This window comes from Aquila chrysaetos, chromosome 14 (assembly GCF_900496995.4).
Source record: "Aquila chrysaetos chrysaetos chromosome 14, bAquChr1.4, whole genome shotgun sequence".
NCBI lineage: Eukaryota > Metazoa > Chordata > Aves > Accipitriformes > Accipitridae > Aquila > Aquila chrysaetos.
The window spans coordinates 4,498,114-4,523,219 of NC_044017.1; the positions used below are offsets into that span (position 1 = coordinate 4,498,114).

The 25,106-nt window shown below is 40.6% G+C and overlaps 1 protein-coding gene across 6 annotated transcripts in view; it reads right to left on the reverse strand.

The window, feature by feature from the left end:
- The window catches only part of CLYBL (citramalyl-CoA lyase), a 175,674-nt gene that overhangs the window by 16,340 nt on the left and 134,228 nt on the right, over positions 1–25,106 (reverse strand). For 5 of the 6 annotated variants that reach the window (XM_030036504.2, XM_030036503.2, XM_030036505.2 and 2 more), the window contains 4 exons: positions 12,213–12,401; positions 8,554–8,655; positions 6,645–6,738; positions 5,067–5,234 (listed from right to left, as the gene is read on the reverse strand). In XM_030036504.2, the coding sequence (XP_029892364.1) occupies positions 5,067–5,234; positions 6,645–6,738; positions 8,554–8,655; positions 12,213–12,401 (553 nt within the window). The remainder of the gene's footprint in view (positions 1–5,066; positions 5,235–6,644; positions 6,739–8,553; positions 8,656–12,212; positions 12,402–25,106) is intronic. The other variant, XM_041128699.1, reaches the window with a different exon arrangement.

Genomic DNA, 25,106 nt, shown 5'->3' on the forward strand with positions numbered 1-25,106 from the left:
ATGTTCCAACCACTTGAGGCTCTCATATGCCTCACAGACTTTCTTGCTCTTTAACTAATTATTTTACTTGGTTTCTTTTATTTTTTAAACCGAGCAACGGGCAGATAGCCTTTTGCCAGATTTTTTTAAGAATAAAAATATCTTGAGCTACGCTTGCATTCAATATCGTTTGAAAGAACCCACGATTCTTTCTCCTCCCTCCCCATTTCAATCCATACATCTTCTCTCAGTCGTTTCAGGTGCAATTGTTTGTCCAGGGCAGTCAATAACACTTAAGTATAATAATAATAATAATCTCTGAATTTAACTACATAAATAACAGCTCCAGCCACTCTTAAATAAGTTATATTAAAATGTGTTCAGAAAATGGGATCTGAAGAAGATGGCAAGGGATTTGTAGGACTGAAAAGCTACCAGTCACCTAAGGATCACGCTCTAAATTCTCAGTATTGGCTTAGCATCATAAAATCCTCAACGTTGTTTAAATTGTTGTTGTTGCAATAGTTAGCAGTTGCAGGTAGGTTGCAATATTTATTTAGTCACCGGAATATTAAACAACTACCAGTGGAGCCCGGAGATTTTATGAAGCACTTTTTTTTAATCCTTTCTTGTATAAACGTACGTTAAGAAAATAAAAATAGATGGTGCCTTTTTTTTCACTTGAGATTTTCAAACGTGAATAGACAGGCACATAATCCGTTTTAATCTGGTTTGTATTCAGCTACCTTAAAACAAATACACATCTCATTCGTTTGACAGTTTTAAAAGTGTAACATCTGACATTATTAGTTCATTTCTAAGGGAATTTCACAGACCGGTGTGATTTCTGCACTTGGGTTTCAAAGCGTTTTAAGAAAGAGAGGCTACCGTAATTCCCAGCTTCCTGCGGAATAAATGGCTCGCCTCCCGTGCCGGACAACAAAACCGGTATAGAGGGACGAAGCCTGATCCCGCAAACCTGCCGTCAAGTGAGCAGCCTCCCGCGCGCCGAGGGTCCCGCGGCCCCGCCGTCCCCCCGCGCGCCGCAGCCTCTCGCGGGAGCCGGGTTTTTCCACGCCGGGAAAAGTTGGAAGGGTCAGGACCCGGGGAGGTTTCCCGCGCGCCACGGCGGCCGCTCCCCTGTTCTTACCGGCCGTACGCCAGAACCCGGCCCACCGCTTGGGTCTGAGGAGTCTCGCGCGTGACCGCAGACACGCACCTCTTTTAAATGAAATTACCCCTGCAAAAAACCTGGGCTTGCTGTTATCGGACTGCGGTGGGTCTGGGTGGTAGGCTGGAGCGCGGGCAAAATCTGGGGGTGCAGCGGCGCGATCTACTCAATTTAGTGAGCAAAGAAATAGTGATTTTTTTTTAGTGTTGTCACGTTTCTTTGCTAAAGAGCCACAAGTAGCTCAATTTTATTTTATTTCCTATTAAACAACCTTTAGTTCCTGATCTTACGGGCATCCAAATATTCAGCTTGAAATGTCAATGCCTATTTAAAAAATACCTTAAAAATAGGTAAAAGCTTAAAACTCAGTAAGAACTACATTTTTTTGAAAGAAATTACATGGAGACAGATTTTCTTAACTAACGTGCTTTACAGTAGGTCTAATCAAAGGTTTTTTAGCCAATTTAATCAAATGTCACCATTAATAAGATTACGATGTTCCTTATTTGTAATACAACAAATTCTGCCTAGCTAAACTACTAATTCTAAAATTGAAGGGTGTACAAATAATTCCTGCAAAATCCTAAGGAGCTTAACTTTCTGGGAAAAATGTAGAATATATTTAAAATTCTATTTAAAGTCAGTCTATAATTATAACAAAAATAAAAATACCAATATATGATTTTTTAAAGTGTAAAACATTTCTGTAAAAAGATTTGCTCTTGATAAAGAGATCTGCAGCAGTAAGCTATACTTTTTATCATTAAAACACTCCTGAACAATTTACAGAGAATGTAATCTAACTTTTGATTTATAGCACTCAGTTGATTTTTGTCACAGATTATATATCCAAATAACTGTATAATAGACGTAATGCCATGCAGGAATGAAGTAAATATTTTAAACAGAATTGTTGTTATTGACAAGTTACTGAGAGAGTGCAAAATTGGAAGACATTAAAATTTATGACCATGAAATCCTTTTTACAGTACCACTTGATATATCGTGCTTTAAATCAATACCTGTCAAGTCTTTTAGGTAACTGTATGATGGTGTCATTTTAGTCTTCTACAAAAGACTGCAAAAAGAGAGGAAACCTATAGTGTTTTGTATTTATATCTGGTTTCTCAGCATGTAGCACAGGACTTTCTATAATGACTAAGTAAGTCAGCTGGTAAAGCTTGTGGCAAGGTTTACTTAATTTTTTACATAAACATTCCTAAAACTGATGACCATTTATATAGGCAACACTCTGACTTTAAGTCCGTGAGTTCTGGTATTGTAAAACTTCTTGCCAGGTGTGTATGTGTGTGTGTGTGTGCGTGTATATCTATCCCCCCCAATATATATGTACAATGTGTATATAAATATACATATAAAACATCTATTAATTTGGCTAGATTACATTTGAAAACATTTGATTTCATGTAAACACACTCACTGAAGGAAAACCAGGCTGCTTTTAAGATAACTGGAAAAGAAAACTCAGCTACAATAAGCAATGAGGGTCACAATAGTAACTAAATAGCTGGTAAATTCTTTGTTATATTATTTCACTTGTTTAATCTTGAGTGAACATATTTGATTACATTAAGGCCAATTCTACTGGTCTAAATGTGAATATGGGAAAATCTAAGGACATGCAACTTTGCTGAATATTTTGGATTTGCATTAGTTTTGAGCGTGATGAATTTGGCGCTATGCATGCAAGTAAGTGTGTGTTCTCCAGCTAAGAGAGCAGTTTGGAAACCTCAGCTCCTTTTAGTCCTGTTGATTTCAATGATTTTGATTCTTTGTGAAGAAGTAGCAGGAAGGGATCTTAAATATTTTAAAATAACAAAAATCGCGTGTTTTGAACTTGTTATTAAGGTGACATTTCAGTAGTTTACTCTCACGTTATTAGAGGACTGTCAATAGCAAATACGATCTGCAGACTTCTGCTATATACAAGGTCATGGATTAAGCTAAGACCCATTTGTAATTTTCTGTGATGAATATTAAATTGGAAAAGTTAAAATGTTTAATTTATATAGTTTTGGAACAAAATGTTTTTGCTTTCAGTTTTGAAATGACATTTTATTTTAATCAAAACAAGCAAGAAAGATTATAAAAACAATAGATAAACTGAAAGCAAAAGGAACAAAAGAACAAGTGAAACGTTTTGGATCAACTGCAAATATTTTTTTTCTTTTTTACCAAAAATTTGACTTAAACAGATTTTTTTAATTTTTTTTTTTTTTTTTGGTCACCAAATCAGAAGAGTCAGTATTGCCCCATCTCTAATTATGGTTGGACTGGTTGTCAGGCTGTTTGCTGGATTTTTGGAATGTGTTGATGATAGTTGTGGAAGGGCAGGAGGCAAAGAGCAGGAGCTGTGGGTTCACCTTAATGAAGCCTGTAGCTTTTGCTGATCTTTACTCCTCATATGGAAAGGCAAGATACCTCTATGGCCAAATTAGAAATTCACTTTATGCCCTAAATTGCCACACGTGACCTTTTTATTTGTCTCCTATCTGGACCCTATCCTGATCTCAGACAACTTCCACCGTAAAGTCAGTGGAGCCCAAACCACCGTCAACGCTGTTTATGCTGAGCGTTTCTAAATTTCCTAAATTGGCAGCCCGAGTTAAGTATTTAAATACACATTAAGCGTTCAAAAAGAGTGCTCTCAACGGTGCTAGGCATCTGCAACTCCATCTTCTGTCAACAGGAGGTTCAGATGCTTAAGTTTCTTCAAAAATCAAGCCTTTCCTTAAGCTAGGAAATCCTGGTCGAGATCAGGTAGCCATCAGCAGGTGCTACCACTCAGGAGCTCTATTATTTTCCCAACTTCAATCGCAGACAAATGCAGGGTGGAAGTCCACAGGGACGTGGATAATGTAGCTGCGAGGAGCTAACCGTTTTGCCTCTGAAAGAAGATCTGGTTTTGCAAATGTTGAAGCTCAACAGACAGTAAGGCAGAGTTTGTGCTGAAGAGCATCAGTTGCTATTCTTTCACGGGCACGTCGAGATCGCGTAAAAGAACGCTTGGTTTTTTTTGCTTGGTGCTTTGAGATATCCTATACCGCTAACTGTAAAGATACGGTTTGCTAGCTGGCATCACCAGGACCCACGCCTTTGGTAATAAAACCCTAAGAGATGCACTACGACCGTACGTACATCCTGAACGACGGGCAGAGGCAAAAACCGTAAAAAGTTCGTCCTCTGTGCTAGAATTCTCTAATGCATGCGTCAAACGGCTGATTTCTATTGCAAACCCCCAATCTTCGGTGGCTGCGCTGTCCCATCAGGGTGTCCGAGTGATCTGGTACACCAATCACAGGGTAACCGGCTGCACGACCGGACTCTGGGGCAAGGAGCCTGCTGCTCTTGCTGTCTGCCAATACCCGTAGGTGTCACCAGCACTTACTGGGAGGGGAGCCAGGAGACGAAAAACAAATCAAAGGAAATAATAAGAAAATAACTTTCCCCTAGCAATTAGCATACGAGATTTGCTTCTCAACTCCGTTGCCTAAAAAGTATTTTTTAATAAATGCCGTTTGAAAAAGATAGGAGAACGGGAACCACATATTTTAAAAAGCAATTGTAGAGTGGTCGTCGCAGAGTACAGGATCGCCTTTCCCGTGCTCTGGGATGGGAGGAATTACGGCACAGCCTCTGCCCCAACTTCTCTTCAAAAACAGTCACACGCTTCATGGGATGTGCTTTTAAAAAGCGGCCTGTGACTTTTCAGGCAAAATTTCCAGACCCAATTTTAAAGGTGCTAATAAACATAGAAGAGCCTGGTATTACTGAGTTTTTCAATAAATGACCTGAAATAAAAATCAAGTTGTTTGTCTAAATGACAGTAAATGTAGCAATATATTTAAAGTGAAGAAGCTATGCATTATTTTGAGACATCGGCAGAAAGCCATACCAGTGAATCCCATTGAGGCACCTTCCCTTGATTGCCTGCGGAGCCCATCTTCATCTCGGAAATCGATGTAAACAAGGTCTATTGCTTGAAGGCCAAATGCCTTTGCTGTGACTATTATTTTTTGCCTGGCATATAGAATATCGTGAGCTTCCTTACTGCTTGTTGCACCTACAAAAACAATGAAAACAAAGAAAAGCTGGCAAGAGTGTTTTAAATCTTTCTATTTTAAATATTTCTCACGTTAAAAAAATGAAAGTTTGATATTTCATTTAACCAGTTTAGAAAGCAAAACAGAGGTGCAAGGCTATTTTGTCAAACTGATAGTCTTCTGAGAAAAAAAAAAGGTGCTTTAGTAAAAAAAAAAAAATCTCTCTTTAAACACTAGCTGATAAAATTCAGATTTTGATTTAGTTCAAAACAGAAGTTGTAAGCCTGAAGTCTTCAGCAGGTAAGGACTGCTGACTTGGGACTAACATGAAGTAATTATTTGATTATATTATTTACTCTATGTACAGTTAGAAGCATTACAGCAAGAGAAGCTTTACACAAATTGATATACTGGGTACAACTAAATGGTTAAAAAATTCACACTGAGAATAGAATTGCACTTTCCTTGGTTCTGATTCTTGTCACAACTGATGTCCTAAGCTGAATATTTAAGCTTTAGTATTTGGATGAAAAAATGATGGTAGATGACTTCTGAGAAGAAGCGAAAGTATTCATGAGACTTCATGTGCTTACAGGGCACCAGCTAAGCAATGTGCTCACGTGAAGGCTGGTGTGAAATAATAATAATAATAATAATAATAATAATAATAATAATAATAATAATAATAATAATAATGTGGTTGCTTTCCTCAGGGTCACTATTTAGACACAGATTTCCAGTTTGTAAGGAATATTTTATTAAAGCAATGCTAATTTTTACATTAACGTACTTATTTTTAATTTAAATGTTGATAGCTCTGCACTTCTATCTTTAAACTGAATCAGATTAATAAGAAGGTAAGCAGCCTCTCATAAAAGAAATTGTGAAATACTTTTTATTTCTGAGGAAGGCTAATAGTGCTTTTACATGAATGCACAGCTGTATTGACGTGGGACATATTCAAAGTAAATTTATAAAAGCAAAATGTAGCAGAGGAGTACTGGTGTGTGATGTCAAAATCCTGACTGATAATTGTCTGTAAAACAGTGATGAAGCAGACACTGGAATTTTAGGACTTTTAATGTAGTTCTTAAAAGCATGTGCATGTTTCTTGTGGGTATCATATTTTTAAATAATTTCAGTGACTCAACAGGTTTGGGGTTTTTTTTCAGTACTATTCGGTACTGCCTGGCAAGAAGCACAAGAAAGTGTCAGTGCCCTGTAACACGCAGGGACCACATTTTAATCTGCCAGTGACACATTCTGCACTGAAAAAAATTACGGAGAAAAGTGAAAATGTAAAACGCAGAATCAAGTGTCGTCATTACTTTAATTATTGCTGTTGGAAAAGCAATGGCCATAAATCACATCGGGCTTCTCCAGTGCAAATGCCATACGTTAACATTTATAGTAAACACACAGGTAACAACCTATGCTGGCACGGAAATCCTCTCCTCCAAAGACGACTGCGTCCAAATGAAAGCCAACCTGGGATCCTGTTCTCAGTGCTTCTTCACAGACAGCCTTCAAATGAGAACAGAGTATTAATTGCTACAGAAATGCAGGACGCAGAGAGACTACAGAGGATATTACAGCCACTCAGTGTTACCAAAATCCTTCAGCCTAAAATTGCTCTTATTAAGCGAAGCCATTGTAGATGCTCGGCTATGCACAGTGCTTTAAAATGACTCAGCAAAAGAGAAAACATTATCTTTCCCTAAGCACCTATATGCTTAGACTGTGTAAATACAGGACATCGTAGTACAGTCCCTACCTCCTGGCTGACGTAATGCCTGGGTACTACTGTCATCACTACTTCAGATATTTATGCAACAATATGAAACAAAACATTTGTCAAATACTGCTTAAAAGCAAAGAAAAAGTATTAAATTTGATTTGTTTGACATGTAATATACCCACATGAGAGCAGAAATAAAGATCAGAATCTCTTTTATTAAATAAATAATATGTACTGTTCAAAACGGTTGTAGATTCCTTATAGGATATAAGGATTCCTTATAGGATTGCCAATTTAAAGTCTTCTGCTACATATAACTAAAAACTAGCTAAGGAAGTTAAAAATGCAACAAGTGCTGCAGAGAAGTATTAAAATAAAAGCAAGAAAAATTTTGCTGCTGTAGCTATTCTATGAACAAGTGCATTTCCAAAATACTACTATTTTATATCCATGTTTGGATAACATTAATATTTTTTAAGGCTAAGGTACGTGGCGAGAGACAGATGTAATTACCAGCTCTACTAATGGGTGTTCTTCCATGGCAGCTGGTGGGACAAGAAATTATTCTTTAACAGAGTGCTCTAAAAGGCAACTCTCCTGCCAACATCAGGAATATTCAAAATTCCACTATAAAATACTGTAGGTGAAGAAAAAGCCTCAGCTGGTTTAAAATATGATTTAATTCTGTGTCTGCACACCGGACAGGAGCGTGTCTGTTTGGTTACTGCTGTATTATGTTCCCAGATAGGTTAGCGTGTGTTGTAAGATAAACGGCTGTATGGAATGAGCAGGCTGCTCGTGAAGCCTGCCGGTACTTCTGGAGGTACTTCAGATGTGTGTGTCCTCAGCTGGTCCGAAACTTTTCCCTTAGAGCTTGGCAGGGCAATGCTGAATTCCTGGTGCATGCACGAGATCTTCTGTTTCATGACCATGCTGCCTTGCCTTTCTGAAAAACCTGGACTTGATAGTAAAGGCTGGGGGGTAATTTATATTAAAATGCACTTTAGAAATAAGATTTGATCTAAAATTACCCTAAAAAAGGGTCACGTTCTGCAGATATTTCATATTTTCAAAGTTAATTATACTTCTAATCTTACCATTAAACACCCCATCATACACACAAAAAAAGGGTGACGTGAAATTTGGTTGTAATGTTATCGGTAGAAACCATTACAAAGATGCCAGATAAGCAATAGTGAAATGATGATTAATTCTTTTCTTCTAATTAAATGTTATACAAAAGTTGAGTTTGATAGCTACTGAATAGCGAGTGTATTGCCACAACGTGAGTATTTTGAATCTTTGGAGAAGCCCAGTTCCTACTCCAAGTGTGTTAAAAATGGTAACAGTAACGCAGAGAGGTTTTGTTATTTGGCGTGGACTGTCTGGAACTGTTCTGTCACTGAACTGGATTTTCAATTTATGAAGGCCTTTACAATACAAACATGAGAGTTCAACGTACAAATGTTTAGGGGATTGAACAATATGTTTATTATTCTTTAACCTCTCTTCCTTGATGAAATTAGGGGGAGACTGGGGAGTATTCTGCTTATCCTAGTTTGCTGAGATGGCAAAATATGAACACTTCAAGACCTGCTTACCTTAAAATTGAGCAAGCCCACTGCAGTTTCCACAAAGGGGATAAAATTCATTGGTTCTACAAGTGTCCGGTCTTTTAGGTGGTGTAAGAATTTGTCTGAAAACTAAAACTAGACAGTATGAGCTATCAGAGAGGAAAAAAAAAAAAAAAAGAACAGTCTACATGTATATATAACACGTTAGATTTTTACCTGGCTGTAACAACACCCCGCCCCACCCCCAAAACTTATAATTAAAAAAATTAAACCAGCTTTTCACAAGGCCTGCGATTCGAAACCGCAGCATTCCCATACATTTCTGAGTTTGGAGGCTGGTTGGCAAAAAAAAAAAAAAAAAAAAAAAAATCCAGGCTTAGCACCTCTCACCCTGGCTTAGTGAAATGCAAATCCGCGGGCTCTGGAAAACAATGAAGTGCTGCTGTACCTGAGGTCCGGTTTTGTTTCAGGTCCAGCACTGCCATGACTGGAAGCGCTCCCCAGCCTTCTAAGTGGCATCCGTATTATTCATTACGGCACCGTTACCCTTTTGTTCAATAGGCTTTTCTTCATAATTTTTTAGCTTACCTAGGAAGGCCTTAAAAAGGAAGTTTAATTCTTTGAAGACCAAAGCTTGCCAATTTTTTCCATGAGACCAGTTCACAGCTAGCTCTGAGCTGCCAGTGGGGTAGCCCAAATTCCAAAATCTATCATCTGGAAACATACAAAAGCTCTTGCACAGATTTTTCCCCTTTTAAAAGGGGAAAAAAAAAAGGGGGGGGGGGGAAATCCTCAGCCCTATATTGTAAATCTATTATGTCTGTCCAGATCGAGTAATTTGCACAGAGATAAACATATCGCAGGTAAGGCAAAAATATGTTAGTAAATAAAGACAAAAATAACATATGCATATATTTTAAATTTAAGGAATATTTGACTATTAATGGATATCAAAGGAAAGGGAATTTTAATCATCTCTCCATTCAGTCTCAGTTGGGTAAATCATATCTAAGAGATTTGCATAAATATAAACCATCAAAGACTTTTCATCTTCAAAGGGGGTTTCAAGACCCTATAAGCTTTGTACTGTAATCATCGCAGGTCACAACCCTGCAGGAATAAGGCTGCTATGGCAACATAAAAAACTAATGCTTAAGGCTTAGCATAATATTCTGACTAATAGAAAGGAAACTCATTTTAAAAGCTGGCAGCCTATTTACCAGAAGCTGGATTAGAGGTGTTATTTCCCCTTTTAGCTTCCCCCCACTGCCCCTCCCCAAAAGAAGGAAAATCTAATCACCCAGATCTTGAAAAAAAGCTTTCCAGCAATTTGCAGTAACTTTACAATTAGGCCAAAATAAATCACAGCTTTCTTCGATGAAGAATTCTGCCCTTCCCATCCCTACTTTGCATCGTCACTGTGGCCCTCTTGGTAACTTTTCTTTGGAGAAGAGAATTCCACCCAAAAATGTGCAAGGAGAAAAAAATAATAATCAATGCAATTCACACGTGCGAGTGTACAGTATGGCAGGTACTATAGTGACAGAAAACAGTAAATGCAGAAAAAGAGGTAATATAATGGCATCAGCATATATTCTTAAGACTTCTATCTGATTTTTATTTTTTACGCGAAAAAAAAGTAAAAAGTGCTACTGTGTTTATATTTTAGGTACAAGTTAAAGCAGGAGAGCTCTTCTCTTATTTTAAAATATTTTAGAAGTCACACGCCTGGGATTTTTGCTGTCTTTTGTTTTGAAGGTAAACGAAAATAAAAAGCACGTTTAATTAAATATTGTCTCCCTTCCTCTCCCTTTTAAAAAATTTGCAATAAGCACCAATACAAAAGGTAACGAGTGGAGAAGTTTCAATTAAATTTTTTTTTTTTTTTTTTCAAAAGGAGACGATTAAATGTTTCCGGCTCGCTAAAGTGTTCATCTCAGGGAGAAAGGGGGGAAGGAAAAAAAAAAAAAAGAAGGCGGAGGGAAAAAAAACCCACAAAGCTTGGGGAGGGGATGAAGTAGCAAGGCCTCAGCAATTCTTTCAATTCCAGTGCACACCCAATAGTGTGTCGGGAAGAATGCACACTGGTCGGGATTTGTGGGAGAATTGTCCCGCCACAAAGGAGGGAGAGTTACGCTTGTTATAGTCCAATAAGCCATGCCAGTCAAACAAGTACCCACACTAGGGACAAAAGGAAAGCAAGAGATTCTCACACAAAAGAAAACAAGTAAGCCCATCTTTTAGTTGTGCATCAGCCTCCAGGTTTTCTGCTGCACATAAATAAAAATGAAGAGGGGGGGTGTGTGTATGTGTGGGGGGAAATAAACAGCTTCTGGGAGGCTGAAAAATCATGCCGGAGTGAATTTTGGGAGGATTGGGAAAAGGAGGCAGCGGTGTTAAGCAGAGCGCGGCTCTTTGTGTGCAAAGGTCGGGCAAAGTGAGAGGGAAGCAAAAGGCGGACCGTGAGGCAGAAGTTGTTGGGACTGGCTTGTTTTCCATGATGGAAATCAAAGTTAACGAGAGGGAAGGTGGAAGGGGACGACGGGACAAAGAGCCCACGCATCCCACCTCCCTGCAAAACCTACTTGGTGGCAGCAAGGGCCCTGCCATTTTGGAAGCATGAATATTCATTACTGACAAGTTACGTCTAACACTTACACAGCTGTAAACCCTGAGAGGTATACTCCGGTTAATTTAATTAAACGTTGGTGGAAGGGGATGGTGTACCTTGCACGGCGAGTGGCGGAGGCCGAAGGGGCAGAGCCATGCAACGGACGGGGCTCACCACGTACCCAACTTATTTGCTCAGTTGTACGCTCACGCCCGATCTCAATGGTTTGATCAAGGTTAGATGCTGAGATTAAAACAGATCCTAATACGTCTGCCTGCCTTTCATCACAGCTTGCACGCGTGCTAGTTGCTCGGCTAGCGGTTTGCAAAAATATAGAAGTGAATGATCAAGCATTATTCCTTTACTGGCATGCTACAGCAATAATGGTATATCTAAACAAACATCCCCCTTTCTTGACAATTAAAACAATTATAGCATAATTAGGCCTATTTCAAAGTTTTCTTAAGTAATTTGACATGCCAACCATTTACATTTCAGGTTTTTATTGGCTGAAAAGTCAGTCGTGAAACACAAACACACCTGTCAGCAATTAAAAAGGAAGAAATAGAGAACTGTTCAGGAAATAATATCTGTGCTAATTAAAAACACTAGTTAAAAGCTTCCTGTTTGTTCCTCCAGTTGCCCCAAGGAGTGACCTTCCCCCCAACCCATTTTTTCATATGTCGCTAACATGGTTTCCCCATCTCCTGCTTACAACGCATGTAACTAAGGCTCACCGACAGACAGTCATTCTGCTTGTTAGGATAGTTAGAGGAGAGTCAGATACTTATGCTTCTATTTTTGATAAAATACTCTGACATCAATATTGGTTCTTCATTAACTGCGGGAGAAGTAAACCTGGTTTTCTTTATAAATGCAAAGCATTCCACGTATGCTTTTTATACAGCACATCTTACACACATTTAAATGGATGCTTTTCCCAATTACCTTAGCCAAGCAACAACATTATATGGTATTTGTTGCCTTCCTCATCACTCAGAGTCATTCATCTCTGTGCGTGTATGAACTTGGCCCAACAGCTTCAGTCAAAAGCTACTGTGTTGTTGGTACTCACCCATTTTATTTCTTCGACATTTTCAACCTTTGGCAGCATCATGCTTGAAGGAAGGGTCTTGGACTGCAAAAGCACCTCTAGATCTTCTTCTGCAAGACCGCTGGACACAGAGTTTATCCTAACACACTTTTCAGCATGGCCAAAGTCAAACTCTTCAAGGGTTTTGACAACGGTCAGTCTCGCTTCTCTCTACAATATATATGAGTTTAGAGGCACAAGAAAAGAAAAAAAAAGCATATTTTCTATTGATGGAAAAGTGCACTGAGCAGAAAACTTGTTGAAATGACATGGGGAAAAAGCTAGACAGCCAGTATATTGGTGTCCCCAAAACATCTGTCATTCTTGGACTTTTAGTGAAGCAGTCATCACCAGCACCCTGTAATTTTATCTTCCTTGTTTCTTTATAACTGGTAAATAAAATGCTTGGGTTTTATGTCTAAGTATTTCTACACCAGCACTTGCAGGAAACGAGACTTTTGTGTCCACTAGTGCTGAACACGTCTAACAAATGCAAACCTTTATACTAACCACAACATGTTGCACTAACCGTCTGCACTCACAAAACCAGCATGTTATTAATTTGCATAAAACAATTCATTTTTGTAATTCATCTCTATATTGCCTGGATGTCAGTAAGCACAGATGTACGTATACTTCTTTGGTTTTGCTATATAAATCTTCCTTTTCTCCATGTATCCAAAGCGTATTAAAGCCCATGGTAGAGTTCACAACTCGCAAGTGAAAACAATGTGAAAATAACTTGGGAGATTTTTCTTGAACCACATAAAAAGCTATTCTCCTGCTGGCACAAAATAAAATCTCCAAAGACACGCGCTTCCCATGGCCGTTCGCTATTTTTGTGAATGTAAATTTACAAATCTGTTTAATAGTTGATTCGCATGAAGAATACTTGCATGCTTTTCTGAAACAAAATGCATTTCTTGGCCTGGAGAAGAAGCAGGGAGGGGGGAAGGAGGGCGCTGGGCTCCCTGCTTCCTGCCAACTGCAGTTTCAACCCCAAATTCCTTCCACTCGCCAACAGCCCCTAACAAATTCGCATTGTCAAAATGCACACTTATCAAAAGTCATTTCATTTGTGAAGAGTTTTTATGGGGCTAATAAAACTTTAAAGCTCCTGAGTCACGGAGGTTCAGGAACGACTTTAACAATACGCAGTCGCTGAATAGAGATGCTTGTCAAGAAAACAGGCAAACTCAAGGGGAAAAAATTGAAAAAAAAAAAAAATCATCAAAGTTAATATCCAGGCTAATACCAATCAGCAAGACAGCACATGACAGTAGATTTAAACCAGACGGATGCAAATCTCTGCTGGCGAGAGGGGCAGAGGCGGTTTCCCAATGTGGTCTGAGTTAAACAGTGTGAGGGAACGGTAGCTTACAGTTGTCAGGTCCGATCAGAACAGGGTCTCCCAGGCCAGTTTAAGACAGCTCTGCAGTGTACTGATTTACAGGGCTGGGACCCCCGATAATTAGGGTAAGTTTAGAAAAAAGCAAGTGATGGCTCGAACTGGTTAAAAGGAAGGAATAATGAAGCAGAAAGTTAATGAAATCTGAAGCAAACAGCCTTCAGCTTGGGGCTACGAGCCGTGTTTCTCCGAAGGCTGGGAGCATATGCCCGTTAATCGGACAGACGGGAACAAGGCGCACATGTACGCATCCCTGTGCTGCGATCAAGGGGCATGTTCAGAGGTAATCTCTGGAAAATACAACCCGAAACGTTCAAACTGCTGTGAATGGACTCTGACTGGGGCCATTAGGAAAGCCACACAAAGATGCATGCAGTTTACTACAAACACATCCAGCTGGAAGACAGCTCCGGCGCACAGCCGACTGAAATGGCTCTTCTGAACTAGGTAAACCGAACCGTATGATGCCAATACCGGGTAATACAAATCCCCTCCGTTTTCCTTCTCCGACCAGGGGTAATGGGTTTCTAGGGCTGGGCTGAAAGTTTCTGGATATGATACAGAAGGGTGGCTTAAAAACACGCTCCAAACCAATTTATGCTTTTAATTAAAGTCAGATTATCACCGTTTCAGCACACACTGATCCAATTTGCAAAAGAAAGATCTCCCCAAATTATCCACTAAGGCAGCATCCAGTTCCAACTGAAGGCACATCTCTAGCAAACTTACAGCCTAATTCGTTATGATTTTTTTCAGATTATAATAATGAGCAGTAGACCGTCTCATTAGCTATTTTTCTCCTCAGGCTGCAAAGTCCCTTCCCAAAAAAGACAGATCGTGTCTTTCTAGGTATATTTCCATACAAAACACTTATTAACAGGCTGTTGCTGTTATCAATTTACATAAACTAAATGTGCAGCCCTCTGGTACGTATCCCAAAAATAACCAACAACTTCACTGAATTTATACCAACCAACAAACATGGGGAGGGGGTTGTTGTTTTTTTCCCATATTTTAATAGAAAATATGTTGCTATGTTAGTTAACACACCCATGCCATCTGTTGGGTTGAGAATTGATGCATTTTCTTAGAACCACTACGTTTTAGATCTGTCTGCCTGGATACCCCAGGAATGGAAACGTTTCCCTTCCATGATAAAATACTTCTAGTCACTATAGTTTCCGCATCAGGATTCAATTTTTGTTTTTAATTGTGGGACAAACTGAGAGGACCTGGCTGCCAAAGTCAGAGCTTGTGAGGGGGCTGACTCGGTGCCTACCCTTCCTACAACGGAGAAAATCCCATTGATGTTAGTGGGGTGTATAAGGTCCCCACCCAGGCTTCCAATAAAACATTTCATGGGTAAATAAAAAGATGTACTAAAACCTCTGCTAAATGTACTAAAAACATGGAGGAAAGGGAGAGCCCTTTCTGCCTTATTACGCAGGGAAACGTAGATGCTATTCTTATTGTAGGACCCTCGCAAAAGCTAAAATTTCAAGCTAGGTAAACTACTTCAGAATTGTAACAGTAGAGAAAAAAGTAGTCCTTGATACAATGTCTGTATAGTAGTGAATGCGAGAGTAAACACATTTCCCAAAGGCTATATAAAGTCCCTGCCAAGAATGGTCAAACTAGAATTTTTAAGGAATGATGAAAGAAATTATTTACCCTGTTCTTCACACGAGAACTACAACATCAGATAATGCTCTGTCATGAATGAACAGCTGATAAAGAAATAAACCTGATCATTAAGTAAACAATTCCATCCCCAGGTAGCTTGGGACGGTGGTATCCCCATTGGGTCCCACATGGGTTGGGTTCTTCATCAAACTGAACAAGAGAGAAAGACAACAGAGAGCTTCATGGTAAGCAGTGATATTATTAAAATATGCTAAATTTGCCACTCATGCTGGAAAACCCACTGGGAAAAAAAAATGCTGGTCAGGGTGGCTACTTTAGCATCCCTTCTGTTTGACTCTGAGGAGGACATGGGAAGAAGACGTTCGTTACCACGCACACCTACGCCAACTGGAGAAGATAAAGGTTTCAGTGACGCAGCATTGCCGACAAATCCACTACCACCCAGACGCTGAAATTAAAGACGGGAACACGCGTGTTGCCGGCTCGATTGGCACCCATTAAACCTAATAACTAACCATCCTCACGAGTTCCTAGCTTTGAATTATCAAATCTGCAAAGAAAACAACATCCGTCCACTTTTACACTCCAGTGGAAGAGGTGGTCCCTCGCGGCGGGGCTGCGCAGTCTCGCCATCTGGAGAATAAATCGAGTGTGAAGTACAGTATAGTTTGGGACCAAGCTCCGTGGCGGCAGCCCAGCAGTTAGTTCATTAGTCCCAAACTTGCGGGGATTAGTGCGGTATCAGCTCTACTGTCGGATGGGATCAGGCAGGCAGAGCGCAAGACTCGGGGTGGCGGCGAAGAAGGAGCCCCTCGGGCTTATTTATAAAACTACACACTATAAGGGCACCTAAATAGGTGCCTGTGGTAACTGTACTAGCATAGTCTCCTATCAGCTGAATCAGTACCTTTCCTTCTCTCCTTCTTTCCCCCCCCCCCCTTTTTTTCTTTAAGTTATATGTCAAGACATAGAAATTTCCACTTCAAAACAGAAGGAAAGCCACAGAGCTGGAAGCTCAGCCACCCACTCACCCTGGACACAGTGTTAATACAGCAATAACGAAGCAAAGGTGGTCAGATTAACAGAATTTTGGGGACTGCAACAGCAGACGGAAAAATGACATTTTTCTTCTTTCTTTTCAAACTGGTACGATCCCCCACAAACCAGTTTTCCAGCACTGTGATTTCTAGACCTGCCTGATTTTGGGGACAAAATCTCAGTTTTGCTTTATCTTTCTTGCCTAGTCTTACCCCTTTTTTTTTTTCTCAAGATCTTCAGGTCTTAATGTAAAGATAGGGGATATACTTCAAGATATGTTTATGTATAGATCTCATCCTGTTAACATCTTTTGGCAATAATTCTTCATACGGAAATGTAAATATAAGATGCGCTAAAATGGCAGGCCAGAATCTATCATCCTCATTGCCATAATAAGTTTGCATGTTTCAAATGGCAGAGGAAAAATTAATTACTATAATCACAATTCAAGTTATTTTTCGTGACAGGTCTGACATGGTAAAAACATACAATTATGTGTTAATGTTACTTCCCTGGAGTGGTTTGTTTACAGGACTTGACATTGCTGAATCTTTTGTCACTTATATTAGTGCATACCCTATGAATGCATCTCTCAAGTAAGATTTGGCAGAAGCACACATACATTATGTACCCACAGCGTTTTTTGGGCAAAATTGAGTTTCTGCAGAGGGAAAGCCTGACATTTTTTACATGCTTAATTCTCCGTCAGTGAAGTGATGCCATACAGATTGATACTTCATTTAGTTTCAAATTCACAGATGAGATTGGTGAGAGAAAAGACATTTGTTTTTAAGGAAACAAAGAGAACCGTAACCACGGAGCAGAGTGTTTCTGAGAACAGGAGGCGCTTGGTTCACGAGACCTGCCTTCTACCTTACATGCATCAGGTACTTGTGAGAACAAATCTTTGAAATGGCAAATACTTATTTCTAGTTAGTCTTGTTAGACCAAAAAACTGCTGTAAAATATGCATACATCGCAAAGCCTTAAGGAAGCTGTTATTAAATCATTTCTTATAGTTACCTTCGAGCAGATAATCAGCTGAGGAGGTTTTAAAGACTTAGGAAGTTTTAAAACACATTTTCTTTTGGTTCAACAGGGAACATGCCAAACCCACCATGTAATCCTAAAGGAAAGAAGGGGCAGGAGTGGGGAGGAGGAGGGAGAATAGGGTCTCCATCATGTATGTCAGTGTTTCTCCTCTGCAGTTGAGGCAAATGCACGTTTTGGAGCACTGCAAGATACTGATTTTTCTGCTCCTCTTTCCTGAAATCTTCAGTTTCTTTCCTTAATAATTATTTGGTCTATTCAATCCTTTTCTTTTTTTATACCAACCTTTTCACTTTTCTGAAAGAGATTCTTCATGACATAATGAGTCATCTAACTCTGTGCATCTCTAGCATCTGCTGCTTTTCTCTCTGCTAATTGTCTTTACATGCAGTACATGGTCTAGCAATGCTAAAATGAAGCAAACTTCGGTGGTCAGCATTATGAACTGAGCTGCAATTTAATTATGCTCTGCTGAGGAATCTTAATTTCTTTGCCCATTTTCCTAGAAGTTTCTGTTAAGGTCTAGGAACACATCAGTGAGCCTCTCAACAATATTTATCCTGTATTTTTAAAGGACAAGATCTCTTAAAGCTGTTTATGAATAGCTGGGAGCTGCTTGCTGCCATGCAAGCTTAGCAAGCCTCTCCCTCCCTCTACCAGCATGGACAATGTGGATCCTGAAGCTATTAGGTGGGGTCTATCCCACATCATCAGAGTTGGGCAACTTCCATATACGATGATTGGGTTATGCCTTGTCTTGGGAAGCCGTGAACGTGGGGAACCGGAGAACAAGAACCCAGCCGGCAGTTCAGGACCCAGGGCTCATGAATCCCAATAAAGCTTTAGGGGTGCTCAGCTACGTAAGCACTATATTTCTGCTAGGCTGGGGTATCTGAGGATGTGTATATTAGTGCAAAAGCAAGACATTTTCACAAGTTGTGTTTAAGGTATTTTTCCGACTTGCACGTGTCTCACAGAAATCTAAACAGAGGCCAGTGGGCTGCTAGAATGAATTGGCACATAGAAATATTCACATAATATGAGGACTTAGCATAAACATCTCAGTAGCAAAAATAATACAGCATGGGGGGGTGGGGTGTGTGTACGTAAACACAGAGACCGGCTTATACTTTAAGACTGTGTGTACAGAAATATTTCAAAAGCTTTTTTAATGTCAGTACTATGTACAACAGCTTCAATAAAAGAAAATTTTGTTCATGTACGTAGGCAGCTATTCTTCTGTCTGCCAACTTTTATAAACACTTACAAAAGAGATGTAAACAACCTTTCAATTAAGACAAATCAAGCTAACACTAATTTAAGCTGGCTGCAAGATGTAGTCTCTTTACTTCTTTCCCTGGCTTTCTGAGGATGCTTTTGGTTTTGTGACAGATTAGCATCACAAATGAAAATTCTTTAGAAGCATTAGTGTTAATTAGTCTTCCTGGACAGTCTGAATGAGCTGCTGCATGATGAAATAAGACCACAAAATACTCAATCTGATGTATCAATAATAAATAAAAAAAAAGGCTATACATTTCTTTCATCCCGCACATGAACTTAACTGTACGTTATGCTTATTTTTTATTTAAAAATATTCTACTTTAAGGTATCTGTACTTGGCACGAGGTAATAAATTATCATGGAAAATGTGTACATTTAGACATCTGTTTTTTATTTTTATAAATGTACCTTTTTGTTAATGCTGATAATGAAATACATTGCTGCCCGTCAAAGTACATCTGCTTTAGCAAACTATCAATCCCTGTTCAGCAGCTGATTTCAGGTGTGATTCTAAGTGAGATATGGATCAAATGTTTTGAAAATCGGCAAATGTGTACCGTCAGAAGCACCGTTTAATTACTACCTCAATTATTTAATAAATTATTTGAAAAAAATAATTAAAGCCAAACAAGGTAAACATTAAACAGCGTGGAAAGTTAAAAGCAAGCTAAAGGCAAATAAAAGTTTATCAGAAAGAAAGCAACCGGCCAGAGGCTTATGCCTGCTTGTACTGAAAGAGCCAGTGTCTGCCCCAAGCTGCTCAGAAGCCCCTAGGAATGAAGAAGGCATTAAGAAAAATCAGGTCAGCTGTGCCATGGCTTCCTTCGTCCTTCCTCTTTTCTGGAAGAAACTTTTCGCAGTCTACCTGCAGTCTCAGTAAAACTAGGTGTTTCAAAGAGAAAACTTGGAACGACTGTGCATGTTTTTTGGTACTGTGCAAATACTGATTAACAGCTCTTACCTCAGTTGTCATAAAGCGCTTTATCTGCACTGGCAAATTAGCAAATTAACATTCTGTAATGTGACCAAAATCTCACAGAATTCCCTAAGTCCAAGTGTTTACAGGTCACGTCCACAGTAAAATCATACTTGTGTAAAAAAGCTCTCGTCTTCATTTTCAACTTACATTTTAAAGTTAAGTGGTGTCACCTTTTAGACGCACGTGTTTCCACGCAACGGGTTTAGCATGGGATTTATGACACTAACTGGTCACTCAGGTGTCCTACGCTGAGCAAGGCACCCCCAGGAATTCCTCCCACCAGCTGGGTTCTTGCACCACCTAGAAGAGGACTTCTTCAACCTTCTCATCTCACAGGCAGTTTTTTAAAGCAGAGATTGTCTCACGTAGTCCTGCGTGCCCTTGTGAGATCATGCCATTCCTGCCAATTTCTGTCTATAGACCCTCTGAGAAAAATCCATACCATCAGATAACAGCTCCCAGCTTCACCTGAAGGTCTTGGGCCCCAACTGCCCACAAGGCACAACCGCTCCTTTACATCCAGACCCTCCTTTGGGGGACTGAATCATCTATTCCCTCCAAACCAAAACACAGCTGTGGTTTTAGAGATGGATCTCTCCAGGCATCGTGCCCAAAGAGCAGTATGGGCAGGACGGCACCAAGTTCAGCTGCCTCCACCCTGCTCAGTCCTGTGACGCTGCTCCAGCAAGGCCCGTGTACCTTCCAACGCTCACACGTGCCACCTTGCCATACCCCAGGGCATGCAACACGTGTCCTCAGCTAAAGGTTAAAAAAACTTGTTTCAGCTGCTGGGACTAAAGAAAAACCATCCAGAAAAACAATCGTACCCTAGGTCCTTCAAAGCCCCACGCTGTGTTGCGGAGAACCCGGATCCGTGTGCTACGTATCCATCACTGCGGTCGGGCTGCTCTACAGGTTCGCCCCTCTGCAACGCGGACACGAGCCCCTCTGCCCCACTGGGCGAGGGCACCAGGGATCTCTCCTTGGATCAGATGCATTAGCATTGTAAAAGTAGCCTGTAATTGCAGTAATTACTTCCATGGGAGACTAATGTTAGGAGACCTTCAACACAGGAAGCTTTGATCTAACAAGCTTCGCACTAAATCGACACAACTCTTGCCTTCCTGCAAAGCAAACCTGTTTTGTATGTGCATTTCTCAGCCAGCGCTTACCTTAACAAAGACTTTTGCCAGAAATCCTTCTTCTTTCTCTACCAGAAGGGCTTCCTTCTGATAGAGATCTCACTTGGATGGGTGCCTGGGGTGAGTCAAGGAACCCAAACATCCCACTCCACCCCAAATGCAGGTTTTAGTACCTCCTGTAGGCAACATTTTCTCAGATGCTCCTAATGACACGACGAAGCCTGTTACAGCTAGCTGTTCACTCTTGGCAGGGTCCCTGAAGGATGGGCAGCGGTACAAAAGCAACTGCACCCCCTTCTTTCCACCCCCACACCCCCGAAGTGGGAGAGGGGAAACAGCGCCAGAATGCCATGTCCCGCGTGTCCCTGCATCAGCAGTGACTAGCTGAGGCAGAGACTGAGCCCTCGTACAAAGTAAGATTAACTCCATGACTCATGTATTCATGGCAAGGAGTAAGGACCTTTTGGAAATGACTTCACTTGTTTTCTGTGGTCTAAACTAAACCTGACAATGTGAATTTTTTCCTGCCTAGGCCTATGACTGGTGTTAAAGGAACTGAGATTTTTCTCCAGTTTGAAAGTGGGACTTGAGGAGGTGGTTATTTTCTAGGTCAAATCTCCCCTGTGTCAATCCTATGGTTGTAGTATGGTATTTGTACATCACTGATAGATGTATTGTGCTGGTACAATATAATCCACATCTCTATAGACATGTAGAGAAGAACTCTTAAATGTTTATTGGTATTCTTCAAAACCTTTTTAAGCTCCTCATTTAGATACTCCTGATTCCAGCGGAACAAATTATTGGAACTTGGAACATGTCTTTCCCTAAGCTTTTCTTCAACTGTATTTTTTTTCTGATTAAATCGACTGTTTTTAAATGCTAGGTTGACTGAGAAGGTGCTCCTTAGTGGCGCTTCTGGAATATCTGCGAAGTTTAAAGTATGGTTGGTGCATATTCCCCAATAAAAGGATAAGGTAAATCAACGTATGTTTATTTCTGCAAGATCTAAGCAGTTCCTACCCTCTTCTGCGTATTCCCAATCCATGCCCCACTTTCTCTCCATGCAAGCATTTCCGATGCATTTCCAAGCCAAGATGCAAACTGGATCACTGAAGGAATCACATTAGAAAAACTCAGCTTTATGTTATTTCTGGGTAGGAGAGTAGGATTTTTTTTTTACCCCAGACCATTTCAGCAGTCCCGTTTACAGCATGGCCATACAAACAATTGCATCACCGCAAGCAAGGCATTCGCAAAAGATGACAGTAAGCAGCTAGGAAGGGCAACATGGAAAGAGGAACTTCTTGAGCTGTTTTTGTTTTTTCCACCAGTGCCAACTAGTTAAGCACCCATCATTTCACTTGTTTTGTGCTAATGAGGAGAGTAGCAGGTAGGATTCAAGCAAATGCCTACATCCCATAACAACAATCACTATGAGCTCCCATTCTTACATCCATATGTATTTACCCATAACGTTACCTCAACATAACCAACCGGGGCATCTGGAAGCAGGGCACCTTCTTAAATCATCGATTACTTGACTAACACGACTTTTGCCTTCACTAGGTTACTCCCTCCTTAACATTTTTCCAGGCCTGAACATGTGGGCTCCTTCACCCGTGTTCTCATTACGTACTCTTAGATCTGTCCAGGTCCAAATCCGACATGGATTTCATCCACTCCATGCGGTCTGTCAGGCTTTGAGCTCAAATTCTTTATGTCTGGCTTATCAAGTATGTTCTCTCACTTCTTGGACAATGACTCTGCCAAATGCAATGTCAATAAAAGACTAATAAGATGGGTTCAGCTTTGGATCATTTCTTAGCACATATAATAAATGCTGGGGCCCACCTGGACCCTGCCTTTGTACCGATTTAACTACTTTGAATTTAGTTGATAGCAGTAACATTAAGTTGATACAAAGCTTTGGCATGCGTCTGTTCACCAAAATGCTGCTAGCAGTATAATTTATTTTCCTGTGTGAATGAACTTCATGGACGATCAGGATTTTACAGCAGTATAACTGCACTCATACAGTACTGCTGCTTTGTTTTTATTATTTGAATTTTAAACAATAAATACAATTCAGTATTCACAAGTTTGACACCCAGTAAATTGCCATTTTTGCTCAATTTTTTTTTTTTCCCCTCACATTTTTGCCCAACTTGCTTTATTGTTGTGTAACTGTCTGGACTAAAAATGCATTTAGCAATTTTTTTGTCCCTTTGACTTGATATGAATCTCCTTCTTGATCTGAACGAAGGACTGCCAAAAAAGATCCATGAAAACGTGCCCTACTTACCTAACGGACGCTTTTTAAGGGAAACTGTTCTGCTTTACTTGCTAAACCTGTTTACACTTTTTGATTGCCCCAGTAATAATGCGTTTCGTATTGAGAACAGAAGGTAGTTTTTCCCCCCCCCCGAGGTGCTCAGAGACTTCTCCAGGCAGAATCCCCACTCCCATCACCTGCCTCAGGTGCAGGTTAACCCTGGTGGGACTCAGGTGGTGCTCCCTTCCCTTTCCTTGGCAGTGGCTGCTCGCTCCGCTGCCAGCCTCCCACCGAGCATCGTGTCCGTCTGGCAGCCGCCCCTGCAACCTCCGGAAGCTCCCTGGCTCCGTTTGCTCGTTCCAGCTGGGCACCGAGGCACCGTCCCCGTCCGCGTGTTTGCGGCGCTTGCGCCGGCGTGTGGTTATGGTGCTGGATACAGCAGGTCTTTCAGGTCCTTTCCTAGTTAAGGAGTTTTTGCTTTTGCTTCGGATGGGGCTGTGGCCAGTACGGTCCAAAGTGTCCTCAGGCCGCTTGTCAATGGTTTGCTCTACATCTAGAGAACTTCACTTATTTTCTGAGGGTAAAATACACGGTGACATCAGCGCTGTTTGCCTTTATACGTCATCGAGTTCCCTACCCGTGTCTCTCCCCACTCTTTCATTTGGCATGCAATCATCCAGAAACTTCCTAGGAAGTCTCCCCTTTAAAGGCAGTAGGTTTCTGCAGTACAGGTGCAGAACAAGTCTGTTGTCCCTCTTGAGCCCACTGGGCTACTCCAATGTCTGAGGGTGCTGTACCAGGTACAACAGTACCAGAAAACTGTTGCAAAGTGTGTATCTTACCAAAGTCTCTTTCTTTTCCGGTTCCTCATTCCATCTATCACCTTCCCCAGTGGGTTTGAGACAGAGTGATAGAATCACAGAATGGCTGAGGTTGGAAGGGACCTCTGGAGGTCATCTGGTCCAACCCCCCTGCTCAGGCAGGGCCACCCAGAACTGGTTGCCCAGGACCGTGTCCAGACGACTTTTGAATATCTCCAAGGACGGAGACCCCACAACCTCCCTGGGCAGCCTGTGCTGGTGCTCGGTCACCCTCACAGTGACAAAGTGTTTCCTGATTTTTCAGAGGGAACCTCCTGTGTTTCAGTTTGTGCCCATTGCCTCTGGTCCTGTCCCTGGGCACCGCTGAGCAGAGCCTGGCTCTGTCGTCTTTGCACCCTCCCTGCAGGTATTTATATATATTGATGAGATTCCCCCTGAGCCTCCTCTTCTCCAGGCTGAACAGTCCCAGCTCTCTCAGCCTTTCCTCATAGGGGAGACGCTCCAGTCCCTTCTTTGCAGCCCCTTGCTGGGCTCTCTCCAGTATGTCCATGGCTCTCGTATACTGAGACCTCCGGGATTTTCTTCCAAATGATTCACAAGGTTTAGAAGTCCTCTCTGCTATTTGTCAGAAGTCTTTGAGCTTATTAAAACTCTCTACTTATTTTTTTATTTTTGAAAAATGTTAAGGTCCATTTTAAAAAAATTACTGGTATTCAGGACTCCGGTTTATTTATTATTTTTTTAAAAATTCCTATGTCCCTTCATGCTCTCAGCATCACCTTTTCCAATACAATTCTCGTTTCCAACTGAGTGATTTGATCTTTGCTTTAAGATAATTTTTCATCTGTTGCTTATTTGGCTTTGTTTCTTCTTGACCAGGTTTCACAGCTTCAGATTCTGTGTTGGCAGTTTCTTGGCCAGTTTTCCTTTCCTGTTGACCAGATATAATCTCTGCCAGTATGGTCGCTAAGTCCTCTATCGCTGGCCAAGCAAGAATCAATCATGCTGAATCTTACTAATATAAATCTACACTTAACACAAATGTAATCCTCTTGGGAATTATCATCCACCCTAACATAAACTTTGTCACATTTTATGAATGCCTATGAATATTAACTAATTATTCTAACCCACCTATATGCATGATTGTAAATAGGCAGCTATCAGGATAACTAAAATTGCAAGACAAGAGTAGCAAAATGGCTTCAGTCTAACAGCGATATAAATGTACATAT